We start from the raw sequence: 21,123 nt of genomic DNA on the forward strand, positions 1-21,123 counted from the left end.
CTAATTATGCTGTTGTTTGGTTATGGGTGGTGTGGCATTTCCTTGTTCTGTATTCACTGCCTTTTGTGTGCACTTTGCTTTTCTGGCCTTTATGTCCTCTTCAAGTTTTATGATGTAGTAGGTTTTATGCCTTCTTGTGTTGCAGTTGGTTGAATTCCTTTGCGGAGCTCACTTTGTTGTAATCGGCTTTTGCCTTCTATCTAATAAAATTTGATTCCGACAAAAAAACAAAAATATAAAATATAAAATAATATTTCCACTAGTTTGGTTTTCTCAATTTTTCAAAGTCTAAAATTGGAACCAAACCGATCTGAATCGGTCTGATTTGGTTCTTGATTCTAGGTTGACTTTTTTTTGTTGTCAAAATGGTTTTTTTTTATTCAGTTTTCACCGGTGCAAATACCTATACCTAATTCTTACTTCATTGAAACATGTTTTAATAATATATTATTCAATTTTAATTAAAAATAATATTTTTAATTAATCTATTAATTATTAATGTGAGAAAATAATTAAAATTCTGAAAAGATAATATTAATCAAATAGTGTATTGTGTTTATGTTGGTTTTAAAAAATAAATTTTTTTAAACTAAAAATTTGTATATAAAATATTTTATTTAAAATAAGGGCATTTTAATAATTAAATGGGTTTCAATTTTGATTGAAGGAACAACTTATAAGAAACCATATCCTTCCCACCATTCCAAATAGTTTAGTAAATAATTTGACCAAAAACAAATTGCTATTATAAATATATAAAAAAGCCTGGTGTCCAAAAAAAATATTAACATTAATGCTTGTGCCACATCATGTTTTAGCTGACGTGGTTAAAAGTGTAATATTCAAGGATTTCTTCCTTTCTCATACCGCTAAGCCCTCCCTCCCTCCTTTCACTCCGCTCAGCCGCCGTCACTCACTCTGTTCTCTCTCTTTCGGGCTGTCTGTCTGTCTCTTCTCTCTCCCTCTCTATCTATCTCTTTGCGTGCGCACAGTTACACTTGCGAAGCAAAATGATAAAGCGGCGATTCTACAAGCTAGAACATGGCGACAGAGATGGTCCCTCGAATTCATCTTCATCCTCCTCGGATTCTGAAATAGAACCAGAAGCCGTAGAGGACTCAGATGATGATGATGTAGTTGAAGAACTCGAGGAGGATGCTCAGGCTTGCTCTACCTCCTCTGGTTTTTTCATCCTTTCCTGATGTTATAATTTGTTGAAATTTATATGATTTTATTTATTTGTTTATGTAATGTGGGTATTGGTTAATATTGCTGAATTGAGTTTTTCTGTTATTTTCTTGGCTTCCAGGATATCAAAGTGAGGGTAGCTCAGCAAATGAAGTTCCTGGTGACTCGTCAGGTAGGGATTGTTTGAAAGCAAATAACTCTTTGTAGATTGTATCAGTGAATTTTGAGTTGTTTGCATTGCTATACAGCCACCAATTTTCCTTTTTTATTGTGTTTCTGATCCTCTTATTTAAGTTAGAGACTATTGTATCTTTCCTAATTACCTCTACCCATGTTATTTATTTTTGGTCTTCCTCCTCCGGGGAAAATTAAAAAGAAAATAAAAAGAAAAGAAAAAGAAAACAATAGTTTAAAAAGGGGGAGAAAAGACAGGCCTTTATATACTCCTGCATTGATGTGTTGTTGAACATGAAAATTATGCGACCCGTGGTTAGGATCGGCATTAAGTTGATATGGAAGAATGGGTTCCAATCACATAACAGGCAGCTTGTTATGCCTTTTTGCGTTGCTTAAAAGATTGGTGGAGACAACATATGTCGGGCACTCTAGTACTTTCAAGAGCTTCTTCACAAGTTAGAGGGGGTGATTGCATAGAGCAGTCCACTCTCTTCTTTATTAGTTATCTTTGCTAATTTCTACAGAGGAATTTTTTTTTTCCCATAATTAGTTATCTTTTACCTCCTCATAATTTTATATAGTACTTTCACGGTTGTGATAATGGTCATGAGTGAGAGCTAGGATCCAAATGGAGATTTATCAGATGTGGCTCACCAAGTTTGATGTTCTGCTAGTCTTATCATTGTGATACTAAGCACACACATCATTTTCAGTTCTTGAAATCATGGAAGCTTTTCTGCTTTAGTTGATACAAGGTTATAGTTGGGCAATATAGTTATTTCTACCCTTCATAGCACAATGGTATATGATCACTCTCTGGAGGTTAAAAAGTGGAGGCCTTATTCGAAGTTGCTACATTTACCTCATGATCATTTGTGGAATTATGGAATCATGCAAGATACTGTTATCCTTGCAAATTAAACAAGGAAATTTTCGTTCATAAAATAATTATATTCACCTTGATTTTATTGTTGAGTGCATTTTATATCTTAATGTTTGAAAAAATGCATACTCCTATGCTTCTGGAGGACTGCATTTCCTGGATATATGACATCATTTTTCATATCAGATCTGCCAATCAATGAAGATGATGCTACAACCGGAAATGAAAGACAAGTTCCTTTGGCCGATCAGTTGTTTGGTAAAAGTGGTTCAGAAATACTAGAGGAACAATCTAACATCGTGGCCAACGAGGAATCTTTACCTGTTGATTTCCCAGACTGCGTTGTCAAATGCAAATCAGCTTTTAAATGCAGAATATGCCCTAGAGTTGTCTGTTTGAATGAGGAGACTTTAAGGGCTCATTTGAAATCCAAGGTAAGATGCGTGGCGTAATTATCTTTCTCTAGGAATCAAATATCATCTGCTGTTTGTAACTTCAATTGTTTGTCATCAAGATACGACTCCTTGCCACTTTAAAAAAGAAAACGAAAGAAAATAAAATACTTGGATTGGATTGGATTGGATTGAATTGTTTATTTTCTTGTTTTATAGTTATGAAAATATGATGATACTGTCAGCCAAAAAAAAAGGTTTATAATACTCCTTTTTCTTCCTTTCAACTGTTTTGAATTTGATTATTTCTGATACTTAAACTGGTAATGCAAAATGACAAGGAAATTCATGTGATGCGACAAGTAGACTTGGAATAGGATAGAGGAAGTGGAGACCAACTACTGGTTTATTATGTACTAAAGAATATTAAAATATTGAAAGTGAAGTTCTACAAAACTATTAACAGGTCATCTACTCTTTATGGCAAAGAATGTTGGGCATTAAAGTAAAAGCAAGAGCAACACATCCATTTAGTGGGAAGGGAAAGTGAAAATGGATGATAGGAGTGAGTAGAAAGGTACAGTTAAAATAACTCTATGGGAAAAGCATTGAGATTTCACTCTATGATGGACCCCAATTTGGAATTTTTAAGTGCAGACTTTGTTTTTGTCCTGCATGTAATGGGGGCTCATCTCCAAATCTTAGGGAATATGTGCAGAAGTATAGAATCTGTAAGTATGCTCAGCAATTTTTGATATCTCATACAAAGTGATATGCAATCAATCCCACAAGATGTGGAGGTTCTCGAAGGGTTCTGAACTATCAGGGGTTTATGTAAGCAACAGATTAATAAAGCTTTATTATTGTGTGCTAGCTGCCATTTAATTGAGGAAGTGCCAGTAATTTGATGTGGTCTTATCAAGACCATTTACTATTATTAATGACTAATGATATTGTTGGCATTATTGTAGAGACATGCTCGGTCTGAGAAATTATTGGACGAAGGTAGGTTGAAGACCATGCTGAACACTGATGGGAAAATTGAAGAAGAGGAGACCCCTGCTTTATATGCTAGAATTTTAGCTAATTCGCAGGTTGGTCTTTCTTATATTGCTAAAATAAACCAGCAGATTGATTATCACTTGTGCGTGCAAGAAACTAACCCATCTCTGCTACTTTATTCCAGGGTATGCCGAGAAAGAAAAGTAAAAGAGAAGAGAAGAAGGTGTCAAGAAAGAAGGTAAAAAACACCATGCCACAATGCTTGAATGAATTCAGGCTCTAAATGTATAAAAAGTCTGTTAACACACATCTTCCATTGTGCAGAGAATGAGATATGGTGCTAAGAAATCCAAAGAGAACCCAGCCAAGAGAAGTCGTAAATGAAGTACTGAGAACGTTACATTTGTTTGCTGTCCTGCGAGAGAAGACAACTGCGAGAAAGCAAATTCGGATTTTGCTGGTTTGTACCGAAATAGTGCAGCCCCTTCGAAGATTTTCATCACTTTTGAGTGATGTAGCTAAACAATCATTTCATAATTAATTACTTTACTCTGTTGTTTTGTTGTTGCGAAATTTTGGGTTTAGTATGAAATCTTTTCCTTGCGAAGTTTTGGTATCCAGTTCCAGAGGTTTTAGTTATCAGGAGAAGGAAGACAATCAGGTTTTGCATTCCTGAAAGTTGTTTATTTAGGCTACGCAGAATTTATAATAGAATGCGTTTGGATGCTACAAGTTATGATAGTCAGTCTTCCATATCGCACACGAGCGGTTTCTATCCGTTATCTCTGAGACCCACTATTGACCAATAGTGAGATATTAGCCATGCGGGCGTATGACATTGGCATAGCAAATTCCGGATAATATATGGCATTGTCGTTGTGTGGATCAGTCAACTTTTGTTACATGCGTGTTTGTTTTGGTGAATAGATGTGCAGTAAGTGTACCAAGTACGAAAAAGTAACCAAATTCGACCCATCCCACCGGCCATTCCCTGAAAATCACAAGATTTAGATTAACTTTAACAATAGTCACAACTAAAATCATGCACAACTTGTTGAGAGACATTTTCTTGAATCAGTGAATCCACAAGCTAAAATTTAGGCTTGGTTCTTCAGTTACATCCTTAACCGGTTTTGGGGTTGTTTAAATCTAACATTATTTATGTTAATCTGCCTAGAAGTTGCAGAGGTAAATCTTGCGATTTTACTCTACCCTAGCATTCTGTTGCCGATGCCATAACTCAAACATTACACGCTAAATCTTAATATCTTAATAGAGCTGAGTTCAGACGACAAAGAAAAGAAAACAAAGAGGCAGAAATGATCCAAACCATTGCATTTTAGTAACCTAGTTTTTCTTTTCCAGGTCAGCACCATAAGCTTCAGCTTACTTGATTAAGCAAACATAAACTAAAGAAAAAACTGAAAAAGTGAATAAGTCCAAAAAGTAACGATCATTCACATGATGTCAAGCTAATAAAGTGAAAATCTGTCCTATTACTACAAATTTGAGAATTCCAGTCAGAGCACAGAACGTATAAAAGTAGAAACGAAACAGATTTCCAACCACCAAAAGTCAGAATGGCTTCCTGAACCAATATTTGCCACAGCTCCAGGGCAGAAGTTGCAAACTTCAAACCCCTTCCTTGGTAGGGTCAAGCCTTGGTATCATTCTCTTAATTTTTCGGCAAAGACAGTGAAATAGTATGCATAATGTATCCCTTGAAAGAGAATACTGGAAGTCCAAAAGGAATAAGAAGCCTGTGAGTTCAATACTTAAGGTCATTGCTCCTCTGAAGGGTTTACAGGCGCAACAAGCAAGTCTCCGCTTCCATCTGCCTCGCTAGGCTGATCAGGTGGCGGTTGTTCTCCATTCTCAGTATTTTCTGGGTGGAAATTGATGGGGAACTTTGTGACCCTGGGTTTATCAGACAAAATGTTTCTTTGAACCCTATCAATTAAGACCTTTGGAGGAGGTTCTTCTCGCAGCTGTTCATCATCATAATCATTGTTAACATAGTAGCCCACTCGGATAAATTCCTGACCAAGATAAGAGCAGGTCAACAAAAGCACTGTCACACCAATAATGTCTTCATCACGAATCTTGGATGGGTCAGGAGGATCTGCCTGCAAAATGTTCAAAAAAACTTAGAGTTGATTCATATTCAAATGCACCAAGTGGATCAGGTATAAAGAAACAGTACAAGGATTCAGTGGAAGCTTGCCTGTAGTACAAAACGATAGTTTCCAACATTGACAGGCCCAACAAGTACACTCTCCAATAGTTGGTCATAAGTCTCATCCTCAGCAGATCCCACATAGATGAGCTTCCATTCCAAATCTGTATTGGGATGAGAAACTGATTACTTACTTCTAACAATTAACGTTAGTCCCACACAGAACTAGCAAAAGTATTTGAAACTTGGTTCCACTTGTGCAATCTCACTTAAGAGAAATTCAGCTCCCAATTCTATTCAGATATCATGCAAACAATCATCACCACCCGTGTGGGGATGACTCAACAACCTGGAATCCAAATTACCCTAAAAGTCCTCACATTTAATTTAGACTCTTTAAATGGTTTAATTAAGTAGGATATTACTAGTATGATTTCCAAAACATTTAAAGGAATGGTAAGAATATCTCCATGATTATTTACTTGTCTGTTTTCCTCAAAATGAGTCAATGTCCTCGCCAGAAATGAGTCCATGTTTTTCAAGTTGGTGCTACTTATGGGTTAAAACAAAATCTGCCAATCAAACTTTCAAATTAGGAAGTTCTAAATCTTCTCTTTCTTTTTTAAAACCGCATAGTGCTACATTTTCACTCTTTGACAGAGCCTTTTTTGTTTTCTCTTAAGGGTGCTAAATAGCCCTCAGCATTACTAAGGCCAATGGTCACTCACTAACTGGAGCACCTCATCCAGGTGCCATAATTACAGCTCGTGGATGTAAAATGTCAGGTTACATTCCATCACCAGCTGAAGTACCTCAGTTTAACATCCAATGAAGCCACTTTATCTCATGCAGCAGAGGCAACTATATATATATACATCTATTATTTTTAATTAAATTTATTTCTGTTCCAAAATCCATTATATACATCACATTCTTGAAATGCAGACACATTACATTTTATTAGCTAAGCTGATAAATCAAACAAAGACAATGATAGAAAAGATGTCATCAATCTTTTTTCTTTTTCTTTCAGATAAGTCAGAAAAAGAACTACCTAATTACAAATGCAGAAACATTACAAAACACAGTTGATTTCCTTCAGCATCACAGCATCTCCACAACATTCTCTAATTTCAATTTTTTCTTATTTATATCAAGAATCCAACGGGCAACACCTTCAAACACACCCCCAAATGTCCCTTTTTGCAAGTTCCAACTACATTCTGAAAAAATAAAGGTGACACTCAACAATCATCCATGGGTTTCCATTCAGAAACCCCAACAACAAACACAATCAACTAGTGCATGTTCTCAGTGTCTTCCATCAACAAAACAGAATATCCTGAGCTATCGTATATGAGCTCTTGGACACCATTTCCTTGCAAGGCAAGGAAACCGGGTTTTGGAAGGACAAGCTATACCCATAGGCCATTACATCAAACACTTGCATTTCCCTATCTTATAATATATTCTCGTGAATCAAACAGAGAAAACCCTAATTGAAATTCAAACAGTCCCAAAACAAAAACAAGAACAAGAGAAAGACTGAAAATGAAAAAAAGCAGAAGAGTGAATTGGTACCGTCTTTGAGAGGGGTCAAGCACTCGTAAGAAATCTCGAACTGGAAAGGTGCGAGAAACAAAGCCGGATTGTCAAGCACAGTGACGTTGGTGATGTTCACCGCGCTCATTGTAACGAAGTCCCGGAGAGGAAAAACACAGTGAGTTTGTTCGCATAGGAGGATTTCGTGAACGGACCGGTTGAAACCCTAGGTTCCAGCACCTTCATCGAAATGAAGCAAACCCCAAGAATCACAAATTGTTTTTTCTTTCTCTTTCTTTATCTGATTTTAGGGCTTTTGCGAGATTTTGATTGTTGGGTTTGGGGAAATTGATTTGTTTTCCTTTTAAAGAGCAAAAGAAAAATCAAAACAAAATAGTTACCGGACGGGTACGGGCGATAGCCGGTTTCGATTTGGCGGGAGTTTTTTGGGTGATTGGGTAAGAAACTGTCATTTACCGGTGGGGGTAACTTGGGGCGGGAAGAGGCATTTTTTAGAGCCAAAAGAAGAAGAAAATGGATGCAATGCAATGGCAACACGTGCAATCCACGTGTCCTCAGGTGCCAAGGACTTCGATAATTCTGATGTCTTTTTATTTAGGAAAATGCTAGGGAGACCAACTTGGGAGACCAACTTGGGATACCAACTCTCTAATAGAGCGTGGGATCCATTGTATTGGTGGGCTCCACCTCTATTAGAGAGTTGGTACACAAGTTGGTATCTCAAGTTGGTCTCCCTAGCATGACCCTTTTATTTAATAGGCAACAAAGTAGAGAGAGTGGTATTCCATCAAGAATAGAAAGAAAAAAAAAAGGTAGAGAGAGTGGTATTCCATCAACAATAGTTAACTTTTATTTGCTTGTTCATTTTTTAAAAGTATAAATGATAATCTAAACTACATGAAAAGGGAGTTTTTCACACCCACTATCACGGTGTTATAGGGGTTCAAACCTATGACCATGAGTTCTCAAGTCAATGCCGTTTTTATTTGCTTGTTTTACAAACAAATTTTGATGCTTCAAATGTTTATAATTTTCTTCAATGAATTTGTTTTTATTTTCTTTATATAATTATGTCAATTAGGGCCACACATTCAAATATGGTTTTAACTTTATCATTGATATTGTTGCCTAAGCTGAAATGAAGATCCTGTCTTTACAAGAGCACAAAGATAAGAAACAAAGGGATGATTGTTGTTGTAGTCTAGAACCGCTAACTTTTAAGCTATACGTTCAAAACATTTTTCACACTAAACTATATGTACACTACAAAACTTTGGACAGTGAAAGCAGTTTATGCACAAAACAGGAGAAAATTTTCAACCTTCAGCAACGTCCATCTTCCTTGTCTGGGAACAAAACATCGCAGCTATATCTTCAGATGTGCTACATTCATCTGGTTTTCTATCAGCCACAGTGCGAACGTATCTTGGGAATCTGATTGAAATTCCACGTGATGGATGAACTAAACCTACGGCAGCCTGGTGAACAGGAGACACAGTAAAGTCTGCACCTCTAATTTCCCATACAAGTTCTGGAGGAAACCACATATCAGGCGCCTCAGCGGTTTTATAATAAGGTGGTTTTCTGGACAAGATCTTGTCTCCAGAAAAGAAACTTTTCATCTGCAGTTAAAAACAGAAGTGAAACCTCTTACCATGATGAGCTCGAAGGATGCACTGACTTTCAACAAGGAAAACAACTCGCACAATTTACAGCACTAATGTAAAATTCAAAGATCAGTAGCATATCCTGTGGTACGGTGACATTTCTTTAATAAGAATTCACTGGTTCTAGGTATGAGATGCCAAAGTGGCTTAGGACAAGAGTGCTGAAGTGCAACACCGTCAAGCAACATGTAATATTACAAAATTGTAACACTAGTCTTTATTGCCAATGGGAAGCCAATGCCAGTATAATTTCAGAAGGTAGACATGGAGAAATGGAAAACGCACAAACAACTTTTATCCCATAAGAAAGGGGTTTTCAAATAACTCAAGGATTCTGAACATGAATCCGTTTTCTGCCACTGAGCCCTAAACTAAGCCTTATTCTTCAGTACAAAGTGGAAATTTCTTTCCGTAACATATCAAATAGCATTACAACCAAAGGAATAGGCACGTTAACTTTTGACAGGACATGTCTGAGCCAGTGCAAATTAAAATCCTAGATCTTATTTTATTAAGACAATCGTAGATCGTTTTTACTTGACCAAAAAACCTAAACCCCAATATCTGCATCAGTGTGCATTTCACATTGTGAGTACTGCAAAGAAATGAACCTCGGAAGTACTCTGCAACTGGCAATTGATTTCAAATGGAAGTTAAAAATTTCATGTGAGCAACCAAATAACTTTAATCAACATCTGGACAAAATTTTATAATATTGGAGACCACTTAGCTTCATACAGCCACAGTTCATCTTCAATTAGTCACAATATGCTAGTAATGTTCCCAAAATCACCTCAGTGTAAAATTTTATAATATTGGAGACTACATCACTTACCTCAGTGTAAAATGAATCTGAGAACCCAGACATGACACGGCAGACGCTTTGGAAATCCTCAGTATCAGGGTTATAACATGCCATAAGAAATGGACTGTACCTGCAACATAAATTGCATGCCGTAGAAATGGACTTTACTTGCACCATCTATGCATATTTCATATACCAAATAGAAGGAAAATACATCAGCTATAAATAAAGACTCAATTTTTTTTTTCTCTTAAACAGGATTTGTGACCCCAATGACTTCGAACATATAAAAGTACTTTTCTGATTTTGTGCATCTGTGATATAGATACTAGGTAATCACACACAAAGGAAAAGGTAAGCGGCAATGAAAATGAAGTAATTACCAGCCTGCCTTTCTCCCGTTTCCATGCCAAGCTCCAATTGGGACTAAATCAAGAGAGTCATTTGATCCTTCAATGTAGTCTCGCTTGACCTAACAAAGGAACAAAAAGGTTTATACCACAGGTCAACGTTTCTCCTATGGTTTACTATATCAGGGTGTCTAATATAATAAGCTTGAAGGGCATTAAACCTTTAACCATGTATCTGTACGCTTTGATGGAGAATATCCAGCATCAACATCTAAAGATTTAACCATAATCCCTTCACATGAGGAGAGGAATGCATTTTCGAGAAAACAGTTGATCTTCGTTAACGTGGCTTCACTGGTTAAACAAGCATCATCTGCTTCGACCTACAAGCAGACAGATCATACAAATCAGAAATTCAAGAAAGATCCTTCATGTGAAAAGCTAAAGTTAAAGCACTAATTACATAGATAAGTAAACCAGAAGCACTTACTGTCATTTCCTTGGCATTCTCAAAATAACCCAACTTCTCGTCATAAAACATATCTTTCAAATCTGCAGGTTTTTGAGCACCATAGTTTTACAATATAATTCCAGGAGAAAAGAGGTGCTCTATCAAAAAAGACAGAGAGACTGCAAAATAGGGTGTGGAGATGAATACATTTTCATCTTTTCCGCAGAGGAAAGCCCAACAACCTGTGATAAAGTTTGATTAGATCCCCACATCCCTCTTAAGATAAGCAACCAGTTACAATAAATAAAAACAAAGATGGATATTATATCTTACAACTCTAGTGTGTCAACCCTGGGATATCACAAAAACTATATGAAGATTTTTAAAATGCTTGAAGGTCTTTAACACTTTTGATTTTATACCTATAATGTTCGAAAGATAGATTGTAGATTAGCAGAAGTTAACCAAATGCAGAAACCATAAAAATGTTCTAGATAAAGATCAACTGTAAAAGTTGCAAGTACATATGCTTTACAGTGCACAAAAATAATGTACACGAGGTTCAGGATAATTTACAATAGACAAAAGGACAAGTGCATTTAGCAGTTGGCATTTCCAACATTGCCCTTTTTCTTGGTGCAGGGAGGGGGCACTCAAGGCCCTCCAAACCCGACTTATAAAGATGAATCAGTGTCAACATATGTAACAATATCTTTTCATGAAGTTGACTGCACAAGGACGTTGATATGGGGGTAAGGTGTTCCCAGGACCCTTCCACCATGAAGGTTATTTGACGCCCTTTATGTAGAGCCTCAGCTGAAGAGAGAACTTTTTGTACTCTTTCTGTGATTTCTTGCTACATGGATATTAGAAGGAGAGAAGCAAGGAACCTTTTCAGAATGCACTGCAGATTAAAAAAGCAAAAGCAAATGCAAAAACAATACAATCCCAGCACACAAGAATTGTATAATTTCTGGAGTCATAGGTGCATGAAATACTTGTTCGGTTATTCAAGTTTACATACGTACAACAATCAAGTCCAACCAACATCTTTACATCTGCACAGCACTAGCATTACAGGAAGATGTCTAAAATCAGCATGACGCTATAAATGCAAAAATGCACAAAAGCATATTCAATTACCATTGTAAAAAATATGCCTTCATATACACTACCATGTATCCAAGATCCCAAACAGATTAATTGACACTAATTTCGCTTGTTGACAACAATATTGGAGGAAATTAGGAACATAATCTGCTGAAATACTAGTAATGTTGTCCTTGACTTGGTGAACATTAAATTTCTACACGTTATGTGGATCAATTCATTAGAACAGTGTAGATCAGGGTTCTTATCCTATTTTCGCTGTACAAAAATCTACTAAATTAATAATAAATTGATCTGAAAGCATCTCTACACAGAAGATAAAAGCATATCGAGAAGATTGAGAAAAACTACTTAAGGAGCTATAGATACTTACTGCTGTCCATTGGCGAACATGATATCAAAGACAAATACACAAATGTCGACCTGCACATAAAGAAAATATTTGAAAACAAATTCAACATTTCAGCAAAACAGTAGAAGCCAATAGATATCTGCTTAAAATACTTCTACCCAGACAAATTTACACGGTTTTTTATGTGAAGTTTTCTTTATCCAGTACGTATACCTACACAGATAATGTATCAACATTTTTATTAGATCTGCTCTTTCAATAAATTGCACCTTTATATCAAACATAATATGTCAGAAAGACTTTAGCATGAACATCTTAATTTCCCATACAGAAATTCATCGCTAAGCATCACAATAACTCATAAAACCTTTATGCTATCCAATGTAATTGATGTATCTCTGCTCCCTCTCCCACGTGAAGACAACTCTTGGAAAGACATTAGCTTCAGACCATTCTTCCTATCAATTGCAACCACCTGAAACCAGAAAAGAAACAGAGCAAAGACTCGGTGAACTATATTTGTTCCCCTACCAAAAGAAGATAATATAAATCAACTTCAGAACCTGTGTGTGTTGTGTGGGTACGACGGTGAGGAGTTTTTACCTCCGCATCTAGTATGAAAGTGACTGCATCAGGCTTACAAGATTCATTAATTATCTTGATCAGATCTGGAAATCTTGACGTTGATTCGTCCCCATTTCGTGAAAAAACATGCACAGACCCATCAACTAATTTGTGAATTTGGGCACGCTGACCATCGTATCTGAAATTATGGCCAATAGCAGGTATATAAGTACTGGTTTCAAATGCAAAGGTTCAGCTTACTCTTGTAACTTTACATAAGGCAAAGTTCGTTGAATGAGCAGAGCCGCTTGAGCACATATCGCAGAGTTACTTGAAAAATAAATTGAAAGGAACAGTTGGAGCCTCTATAGCTAGAAGGGAAAAAACAAGAAGACAGACCACCACCCAATTAATACCTTTTTGGGAATAAAGTACCACAATGTAACCAACGAAAAACAAAGAAAAAGAAGAGCAACACAACCAGCCAGTCTCACAAGAAAACTGACATGAAACCTTGAAAGTAAAAACCCTAAAATATTTTATCACAAGAAGAGTTGTCAGAACAAATCATAGGTTACACAGAACAAAAGTCTCCAACAACTTTCAGGCTTGACACGTCTGACCTTCTAAATTCCAACAGAAATATAATGCCTATTGCATATTTACATATAGCTCTCATTATAAGACTGAAAATTTTAAAATCTTCGATCATGGATTTGAACGTAAATAGTTTCGCAGGTCTATGTTTCATGTCTTCATAAGCCTCAATATAAGATGATTCACTCAGATTTGAAGAGGGCATAAAGAAAGAACAAAACAAAAGAATGCATCTACAGGTAAGAGAAGACCGTACTTGTATTCACAGGTAAAAGCTTTATTTCCTAAGAGCTTTAGTGCTTGCGGAACACCATTTGTGATTCTGGCATAGGCAACAAATGTTAAAAAAAATGAGCTCCAGCATTAGTTTCCATTCTACTTAAATTCTTCAATACAAAGTAGGAAACATCTTCAAAAAGCATATACTTTGCAAGCATTGGCTTAATAGGTATTCCTGGAACCATTGACAAAGTTGATGAAGAGAATCCAATGCCTTTGTCCATGAGAGAAGGAACGACCAAATCCTGCTTACAATTAATCACACAGCACATTCTGACAGCTAGAGATAATAAAACCAGGATGACAAACATGTTTGCCTTGAAAATAAATAAACTTCACAAAAGGAAAACACTAAATAAAACAAATTCTAGCTCTCTTATGTGAAATGGAATACTAATTTTGGGTTCAAATTGTGCTTGAAAATCAAGACAAAATCTAATAGAATAAATACCAAAAATATATAAGTATTATATATGATTGGATCTCTTTCCCGACTGTGGATCTAGGCTTAGGCTGATTCTTTCCTGAATATGCAGTCCAGATTTACAGTTTGGCAACATAAAATGCTTACATTAACATCTTGCATTGGTATCCCAACATCCTACTTGAATTAGCATTGACATCTAACTTGAATTAGTTAGTAACCATGCATGATTTTTATATTTATTTGTCAAAAGCATGGGCATCAGAAGATGAAGAAACTCAACCATATACAAAGGAAAAGATCCTCATAGACATGTTGATAAATAACCTCATACAATGTGGTGATAAAAATGGACCAGGACCAGGACCAGGATTGATAAAACCCCTCAAATATCTTAGACTGGTCCAAACAATTGGCAATCGTAACTCATACTGTGAATGTCGCTGAAAACTTTAGCTTCTAAAGACAAAATAGGCAACTAAAAGTTTGGTGGAAAACAGATAAGCACTTACCAAATTGGGCAGTACATTGTATGCTTCGACCACAGCTGCTGAATGGCGCTGGAAATTTAAGAGAAAGCCAAGAAAAACAAACATGAACTTGTAATAAATTAAATATTCTAAAAAATAAGTATTATCTCAATAAATGAAAAAATTTACAACAAACTTTTCTAATAAAAAAATTGAGATATGTTTTCCCACAATTATGGAACTCCTCACTGCAAAATAAATAAAAATTAAAACCTGAAGCCTATCTTTCCAACTTTGTACTACTCCTTCATGATTCAAGTTATGAGAGGAATTCATGACAACAGCTTGAGCCAGAGCAGGTAGAACAGTTTTCATCATTGCTCCAATCCGCAAATTCCTAACCTACACAGAATAATGTATGGAAATGGATAGTGACAAATAACACTTGAAGATCTAAATTTAATCTCATTTTAAAGAAGATGTCAAGCATTTCTCCATTCATCATACACATTTCATAAGTCGGTGAAATTGACAGGAGAAAAAGAAAGAAAGAAAAAATAAAGCATATTAAGATACTTTAACAATGTTATATGTAAAACCAAATTATATAAGGTACAAATAATAATGGCATCTTACACCAGAGAATATCCCAAATTATCAACTGTCATTTCCAGCTCTCAGACCAACTGTTGTCTTTTTCCTCCTCTCCATGATATGCTTTTCCATATACTGAACTATAAGAGCCTCTCAGGCCCTCCTACCCTCTATCTTAATCTAGAGGAAAACACTCTACTATAATTCATATCAAATGACCCAAGGTGCACTGATGAAAGTCATCATTCAAAATAACAAAATTGAAAACCCAAAATACCATGTTCCTTAACCATATAGAACTTATTCCACTCCAAATGATATTTAAACTCTCGTTGTAACACCAAGGAAAGAGAAAAGGAAGAAAAAAAACCAAAAACTATAATTCTACTCCTATTACACAGGAATTCGCTTCCATTCACAGTTCACTCGATAGACAAAGCTTTTGGTTTGTCTATTTAACAGAGGGCTGAGCTTTTGGTTTTTCATGTTGTCAAACTGTATAAAGATGATTTTTTTCATGTTCTCGAAGAGTGAACTATGAAAACAGATGGAAATTGCCTGCCTGAATTGATCGGTCATGCAACACTCCTCAAGAACAAAAACACCAAACCACAAAAAAAAAAAAAAAAAAACAACAACAAACAAACAAACAAATGCAAACACAACCTCTAGATTTGAAGTAGGTATCAGTTTTCTAACTTTTCCCTTCTCCCATTTGAAACAGCCGGATCATCCAAATAATATATGCATGTGTACCCAAAATTTTAAAAAAAAAAGATAACTAAAATGCTCTGTTGTGTTACCAAAGTTCTAACAAGAAACTTCATTTCTTTCTCTCTACAAGAGCGCATGAGATTCACAATGAGGCTTTTCTTTCGACCAGTGCTCCCACTACCTGTTTGTACACTGATGAATACTACATTAGAATAGTGATGAGGAGCAAGTAATTTAAGAAGATAAAACCATAAATTAACAAGCAAAAACAAAAGGAGTAAGTGTACAGTTTCCATTATATAAAAAACCATATAGCATAGAAAACAAAAACATCTTTTCATTTAAAAGTGGTCATGTACCTACTAGCACAATTAAAGGCATCTTATATTCATGCATAACAATTAAACCTCTAAAGGATTCTCTCTTCAGAACGCAATTCCAACAACGCAATCATCCACCCACCAATAAGTGCACCCGCTATGGTTGTTTTGTTTACACAGGCTACAGAACTGAACTCCATTAAGTGCAGACTTAACAAAAGTGAGTTTTAGGCCCGTTCTATTAAAATCTCAAGAGGCGAGGCGGGGGTGGGAGTGAATACTCGGGAAACAGAACATGCAATCATAAAACTCCAAATCACCAAGAAGTGGCCTCAGTGCCAACTAATCCAATACAACTCCCTTTGTTTTGCAAACGTTTAATGGGGCGAGTTCTTTTAATTTCGACAAACTTGTAGAACATGAAAATTAAGGAACAACTATGGTGTACATTTTTAAGCACAAAAGAAGTCAAGAAATTCAACTTATTTGTGGCAAACAAAATTTGGCATCCATACTCAAGTTTAAGGTAGAAAATATAGAAACAGTGTCAGTCGGTCAAATAACTGCTAGGTTCTTTTTCTTCAGTCAAACAATGCAGAAAAGTTAAGGGGGGTCATCAGCCAACTTCTTACAACATAAACCTCATTTAAAATGAAACAAGCATCACTAACATGAAAATTAATTCTAATTCAGTCAAATCCTTCACAGACTAAACCCGTGCACCACCAGTACAGGTCGTCTGATTAATGAATCAGTCGAGCTCATATGTTTGTCCATGAAGCAAAAGCAATTTAGACTATCCATACCTTATCTTTTGGAGTGCGAAAAATACATCTTTTATTAGAAGCGGTGAAGGAGGGGCAAGTAGCTTCTGTGTTTGCCGGCATGCTTGAGCCACATCACCTTTAAGCATAATAGACTATTTTAATATTTATTCAGAGACCATGGCGAGCACCATCAACCCTCCCCCTGCCCCCCCAAAGAAATTTTTTTTAAAAAAAAAAAAGAAGTAAAGATAAATGCTTAGAAGAGCAAAGATAGTTATGAGAAGAATGGCCCAGTCCTACCTAGATCACCCAACTCATTGTACATCTCCCTTATTTTGGATCGGCTTGTGCCGCATGCATCTTCCAGTGCTGATGTGACCAAACTTCCACCAATGTTTAGCTCCTGTGTCATTCTTACAGATGAGAATCCATTTTTGTTAATTTCCTTGTGTTTCTTCCTACATTGGCCATTGGCCAGCCAAATTAAGAAAACAAATAGTATATTGCGGCTACAGTTGCCAGGAAAACCCACATCAAGAAGCACATTGAGCAGAAACACCACACATATTAGACATAAAAAGATTGCAGTACAACACTAAATGGTCCAAATGCAAACAGAAACTGCCTAATCAAATATAGTAATAAGAAACTAGTCCCTTTTCTCATTTAAATAATAAACTACAACCCTGTCTAGGCATGCTAGCAGTAAAATATAACAAAATATATAATTCATGTACTCTGATCAGTAATTTAAGTTAAAGTTCAATCTGATAATACAAAGGATGACAGGTCAAAAAACTTTGCAGAGGTAAGGAATACAAGGTGAAAGCTACAAAATAGAAGAGAAAAAGTTATAGTCACAGCTGAACTGATAAAAAATTAACCAATCAACTAATATAAGCTCTTATATGAAAATTTTCATATAAATTCTTCATAATTAAAAAGACACCAATTCTCTTTAGTATATAGGAAACAAAGGTTGCAAACGTAAACCCAGGCATGCAAAAAAAATACATAAAGGATTACGAAGAAATTCAACTAACCACATTTTCATGGTCTGCAGCAATCTTATTTGTGCACAAATACACTGAAGGCAGCACATCCTCAGGTGCCAAGGCAAGCAAACTGTATAAAAATAAACATCTCCAGCAATTATGGGCCACATTTCTTTTGCTTTGCAACAAAGTTCATGGACCACATTAACCAAAGTGGAAAATGCAACCCCAATACTAAATAAAAGACCAGATACATCACAGTGGATCATACACCAAACCTTCTGAACATATTGCAGAGCATAGAAGTAGCTTTTATCTTGCCTTTTTCATCCTCAAGTAAGTCAAAAGTTCGTGCAAGATGTAAATATGGAGCGCGCTGTCCGCAGCTCCAGCACGCTGCACATGTTATCTCCATATTATCCAAGATTCAAAAACTATTAACAATTATAGCATATAATACAAAAAAGTTCTCTAAATTGAACAACTTATTCTAACCATCTTCTGTAGGATTGTATTTTTCTGGCGGTAATGACAGAACAGTTGTTTTTACATTCTCTTGTAATGATACCTCCACAGATGAATCAGCTGTTGGCTTCATTTTCCCTGAATCAACCACCAACCCTGCTTCATTTTTACCAGACCTAACCTCACGATTACAGTAATATATATTCAGTGCCTCATTGATATCTCCATTTGTCTTCCTAAGAATGGTGGCAGCATAGCTTTCTAATGATTCAGTACCATCTATTATCTGAAGAAACTGATCTATCTCATCCCTGTATGATTTGGTGTCATCATGGGGCAAACTTTCATCTTTAAGGTTTTGTTCATCCATTGATCCAATCTCCGGAGTTTCTTGAACATCAGGCAAAACTTTACTAAAAAACTTTGTTATTGCCAGTTGCTTTGGCCCACGTGAATCCAATTTGGAATTTAATTTAACTTTTTTGTTTACCTTATTATTAGTGTTTCTTGCCCTTTTTCCAGGAGAAATTCCACTTTTAATTACATTCCTTGGCTTCAGTGAGATATATTCTTGACTTGAAGGAACGTCAGTACTTCCATATGGACTGCTCTTAACAGAACCTCCTTTTGGGAGTGATCCAGAGTCACAAAGTGAGCTGGTCTGGGATTCAGAAACAGCAATTGTAGAAGAAATTACTTGCTCATGAAATTCTGTTTCGCGTTCGTAAAAATTGGAAACTGATTCAACAATGTCCCCTCCTGAGCTTCCAATCAGATCTAACATCTGCTCTTGAGTGACCCATGTGGGCAAACAATCACGAAGTTCTTGAATGATTTTCTCCGCTTCTTCATCATTTAATACCACTGGATTTTGCAGATCAGGTTCTTGTAGAGAAGATGATAATTCCATGTGCACAGTATCCTTATCAGATGGCATTGCCTCTTTCTCTAGATCCAGCCCTTCAATAGGACCATTGTTGGACTCATTTTCAACATCGTCACCAACTTCTGTGGATCCAAGACGAAAGCCCCTCAAGAACTCTTTCTTGTTTGCCATTTCATCGACTAACCCAGCAAAATGCTTTTGCATTTTATTGGCATGCTTACTATCAAGCTTTTCAACATCCAAGCCCACCGTAGGAATAACATGCTTTGGTTTCAAAAACCTCACATATTCCCTAAGTTCATCATAGTTAGAATGTTCACTATACGGTACAAGATGGATCTCAAACGAATCCTTTGACCTCACTGAAAAGTTGTTACGCTTCACTTCATAAGTCCAACCAGTAGGAACAAAACCCACAACCTTAGAGTATCCTTTCTCAACCATAATCTCCTTCATTTTCACAAAATTAGGCCTAAAATATGGCCAAGTCTCGCCCAAGACATTCCACCCAACAACATGTACATCACTTTCACACTCATCCTCTGTAAATACCCCACTCTCTCCATAGCCCAAAACACGCAACACCGCCATTTTTCGAGCATCCACATGTACTTTACGATTACACCTACGAGCAATTTCCAGCAAAATCTTCTCTTTCCCAATAACATAAGTAGCTACAAGAAACAAAACATTTTTCATAGAACTTTTATATTCACCCCCTACTGTTTCTATCAAACTAGCAATATAATTAACAGATTCTTCTTGCAGTGGAAACACAAACTTCGGATTACAATACGTGGTGTCCAAGAAAATAGCATCCGAACCCACAAATTCACACAAAAAAGGGTCTGACTTCATCGAACCAGAAAACCGAAAATCGCCAGTATGAACATACCTCTCAAACTCTCCATTCAAACCCGGAACTTTAAACAAGAATTGAACCGCACCCGGACAGTGATTCGCGTCAATAAGCACAACCTCACAGCCATCTATTACCACTGCTTCGTCGAGCGGCAAAGCGACCACGAAAAGCGAAGAGACCTTGAGCACCTCGTTGAGAAGACGAGCGGTGGTCTGTGAACAAAAGACAATGCCTTTAGCCCAATTGGGGGAGAGGCCGCCATAGTGATCGGAGTGGAAATGGGAGAGGAAGTAGGAGACGGAGTGATCGCCTGCGTGGCGAAATGCATCGACGAAGAAACGGGTTTTGGGGATGAGTTTGGAGTGAGGGAATGTGGAGGGAATTGGAGGGAAAGAGAGCTGGGGAGGGTTGGGTTGGTGGGAAAAGGTGGCGAGGGCAGTGAGGAAGAGGCGGGTGGAATCTAGGGTTTGGGTTTTGGTTGTGGAGGAGGAGGAGGAGGAGGCCATGGAGATTGGACATGGAAGGGAAGGTCAAGAAGAAAGCATTGTCGGGAATGGGAATGAACGGACCGGTGCTGAATTACTGGGTTTGGATTTTGAGGATTTAGTACAAGTTGTTATGAGCAGGTTTTGAAGGCAGCCAAGACCAAATTATTGTATTATTGTATATATTTCACGGTTGATTACACCGCCACTCACATGTATTTTTTTTCTCTATAAAACTCGGAGGTTGTTATAAAACTAAAGAAATTGAGGAGAGAATTTAGAGAATTCAAATAGCGATAGGAATGCTCTTATGATATTTTCATTGATTCTTTTTCTCTCTTACTATATTCTCTATCTGTCTCACTTACAAAATGAGAATGAAGCCATAGTTTTTATAAACAAAACTTTGGCTAACTATTCGGTAAATAGAAAACCCGTGAAGGTGTGTGAGATTCCCTTCTAATCATGTGGGCTCCACTCAAGACTTTACAACACTCCCCCTTGGAGACCACTATGGAATATGCCTCGTTAAAAACCTTGCCAGTAAAACCCAGTGGGACAAAAACTGGTTGAAGGGAAAAAGAG

The 21,123-nt window shown here is 36.7% G+C and overlaps 4 protein-coding genes across 10 annotated transcripts; 1 reads left to right on the top strand and 3 right to left on the bottom strand.

Moving 5' to 3' along the window:
* The first annotated feature begins 857 nt into the window (after positions 1 to 857).
* LOC110764470 (uncharacterized) lies at positions 858 to 4,249 on the top strand. The gene is made up of 6 exons (XM_021967456.2): positions 858 to 1,182; positions 1,310 to 1,360; positions 2,435 to 2,682; positions 3,612 to 3,734; positions 3,827 to 3,880; positions 3,967 to 4,249. Exons 1-6 carry the CDS (start codon positions 1,011 to 1,013, stop codon positions 4,024 to 4,026), a joined length of 708 nt encoding a protein of 235 aa, XP_021823148.1. The 5' UTR covers positions 858 to 1,010; the 3' UTR covers positions 4,027 to 4,249.
* An 803-nt stretch (positions 4,250 to 5,052) lies between these two features.
* SGA2 (ASF1 like histone chaperone) lies at positions 5,053 to 7,709 on the bottom strand. The gene is made up of 3 exons (XM_021967457.2): positions 7,400 to 7,709; positions 5,867 to 5,982; positions 5,053 to 5,768 (listed from the first exon to the last, which is right to left on the bottom strand). The coding sequence occupies exons 1-3, from the start codon at positions 7,506 to 7,508 to the stop codon at positions 5,424 to 5,426; spliced, it is 570 nt and encodes a 189-aa protein (XP_021823149.1). The 5' UTR covers positions 7,509 to 7,709; the 3' UTR covers positions 5,053 to 5,423.
* Positions 7,710 to 8,697: 988 nt separating this feature from the next.
* Positions 8,698 to 10,744, bottom strand: LOC110764477 (DNA ligase 6-like). Its single transcript, XM_088250624.1, has 5 exons — positions 10,694 to 10,744; positions 10,425 to 10,586; positions 10,237 to 10,325; positions 9,884 to 9,983; positions 8,698 to 9,003 (listed from the first exon to the last, which is right to left on the bottom strand). Exons 1-5 carry the CDS (start codon positions 10,742 to 10,744, stop codon positions 8,698 to 8,700), a joined length of 708 nt encoding a protein of 235 aa, XP_088106750.1.
* On the bottom strand, positions 10,425 to 20,890 carry LIG6 (DNA LIGASE 6). Of its 7 annotated transcripts, none has more exons than XM_088250211.1 (16): positions 18,336 to 20,889; positions 18,119 to 18,236; positions 17,889 to 17,970; positions 17,146 to 17,248; positions 16,885 to 16,981; positions 15,848 to 15,950; positions 14,724 to 14,852; positions 14,493 to 14,540; positions 13,704 to 13,801; positions 13,534 to 13,599; positions 12,720 to 12,879; positions 12,484 to 12,591; positions 12,138 to 12,187; positions 10,862 to 10,896; positions 10,694 to 10,755; positions 10,425 to 10,586 (listed from the first exon to the last, which is right to left on the bottom strand). In XM_088250211.1, the coding sequence occupies exons 1-14, from the start codon at positions 20,557 to 20,559 to the stop codon at positions 10,866 to 10,868; spliced, it is 3,417 nt and encodes a 1,138-aa protein (XP_088106337.1). In that variant the 5' UTR covers positions 20,560 to 20,889; the 3' UTR covers positions 10,425 to 10,586; positions 10,694 to 10,755; positions 10,862 to 10,865. The 7 variants fall into 7 exon arrangements, with proteins under 7 accessions (XP_088106337.1, XP_088106336.1, XP_021823158.2 ...); XM_088250210.1 differs by lacking the exon at positions 10,425 to 10,586 and adding an exon at positions 10,988 to 11,076; XM_021967466.2 differs by lacking the exons at positions 10,425 to 10,586; positions 10,694 to 10,755; positions 10,862 to 10,896 and adding an exon at positions 11,124 to 11,510 and having other exon boundaries at positions 18,336 to 20,890.
* Positions 20,891 to 21,123: the final 233 nt, after the last annotated feature.

Source organism: Prunus avium, chromosome 3 (assembly GCF_965620075.1).
Source record: "Prunus avium chromosome 3, drPruAviu1.hap1.1, whole genome shotgun sequence".
Taxonomy (NCBI): Eukaryota; Viridiplantae; Streptophyta; class Magnoliopsida; order Rosales; family Rosaceae; genus Prunus; species Prunus avium.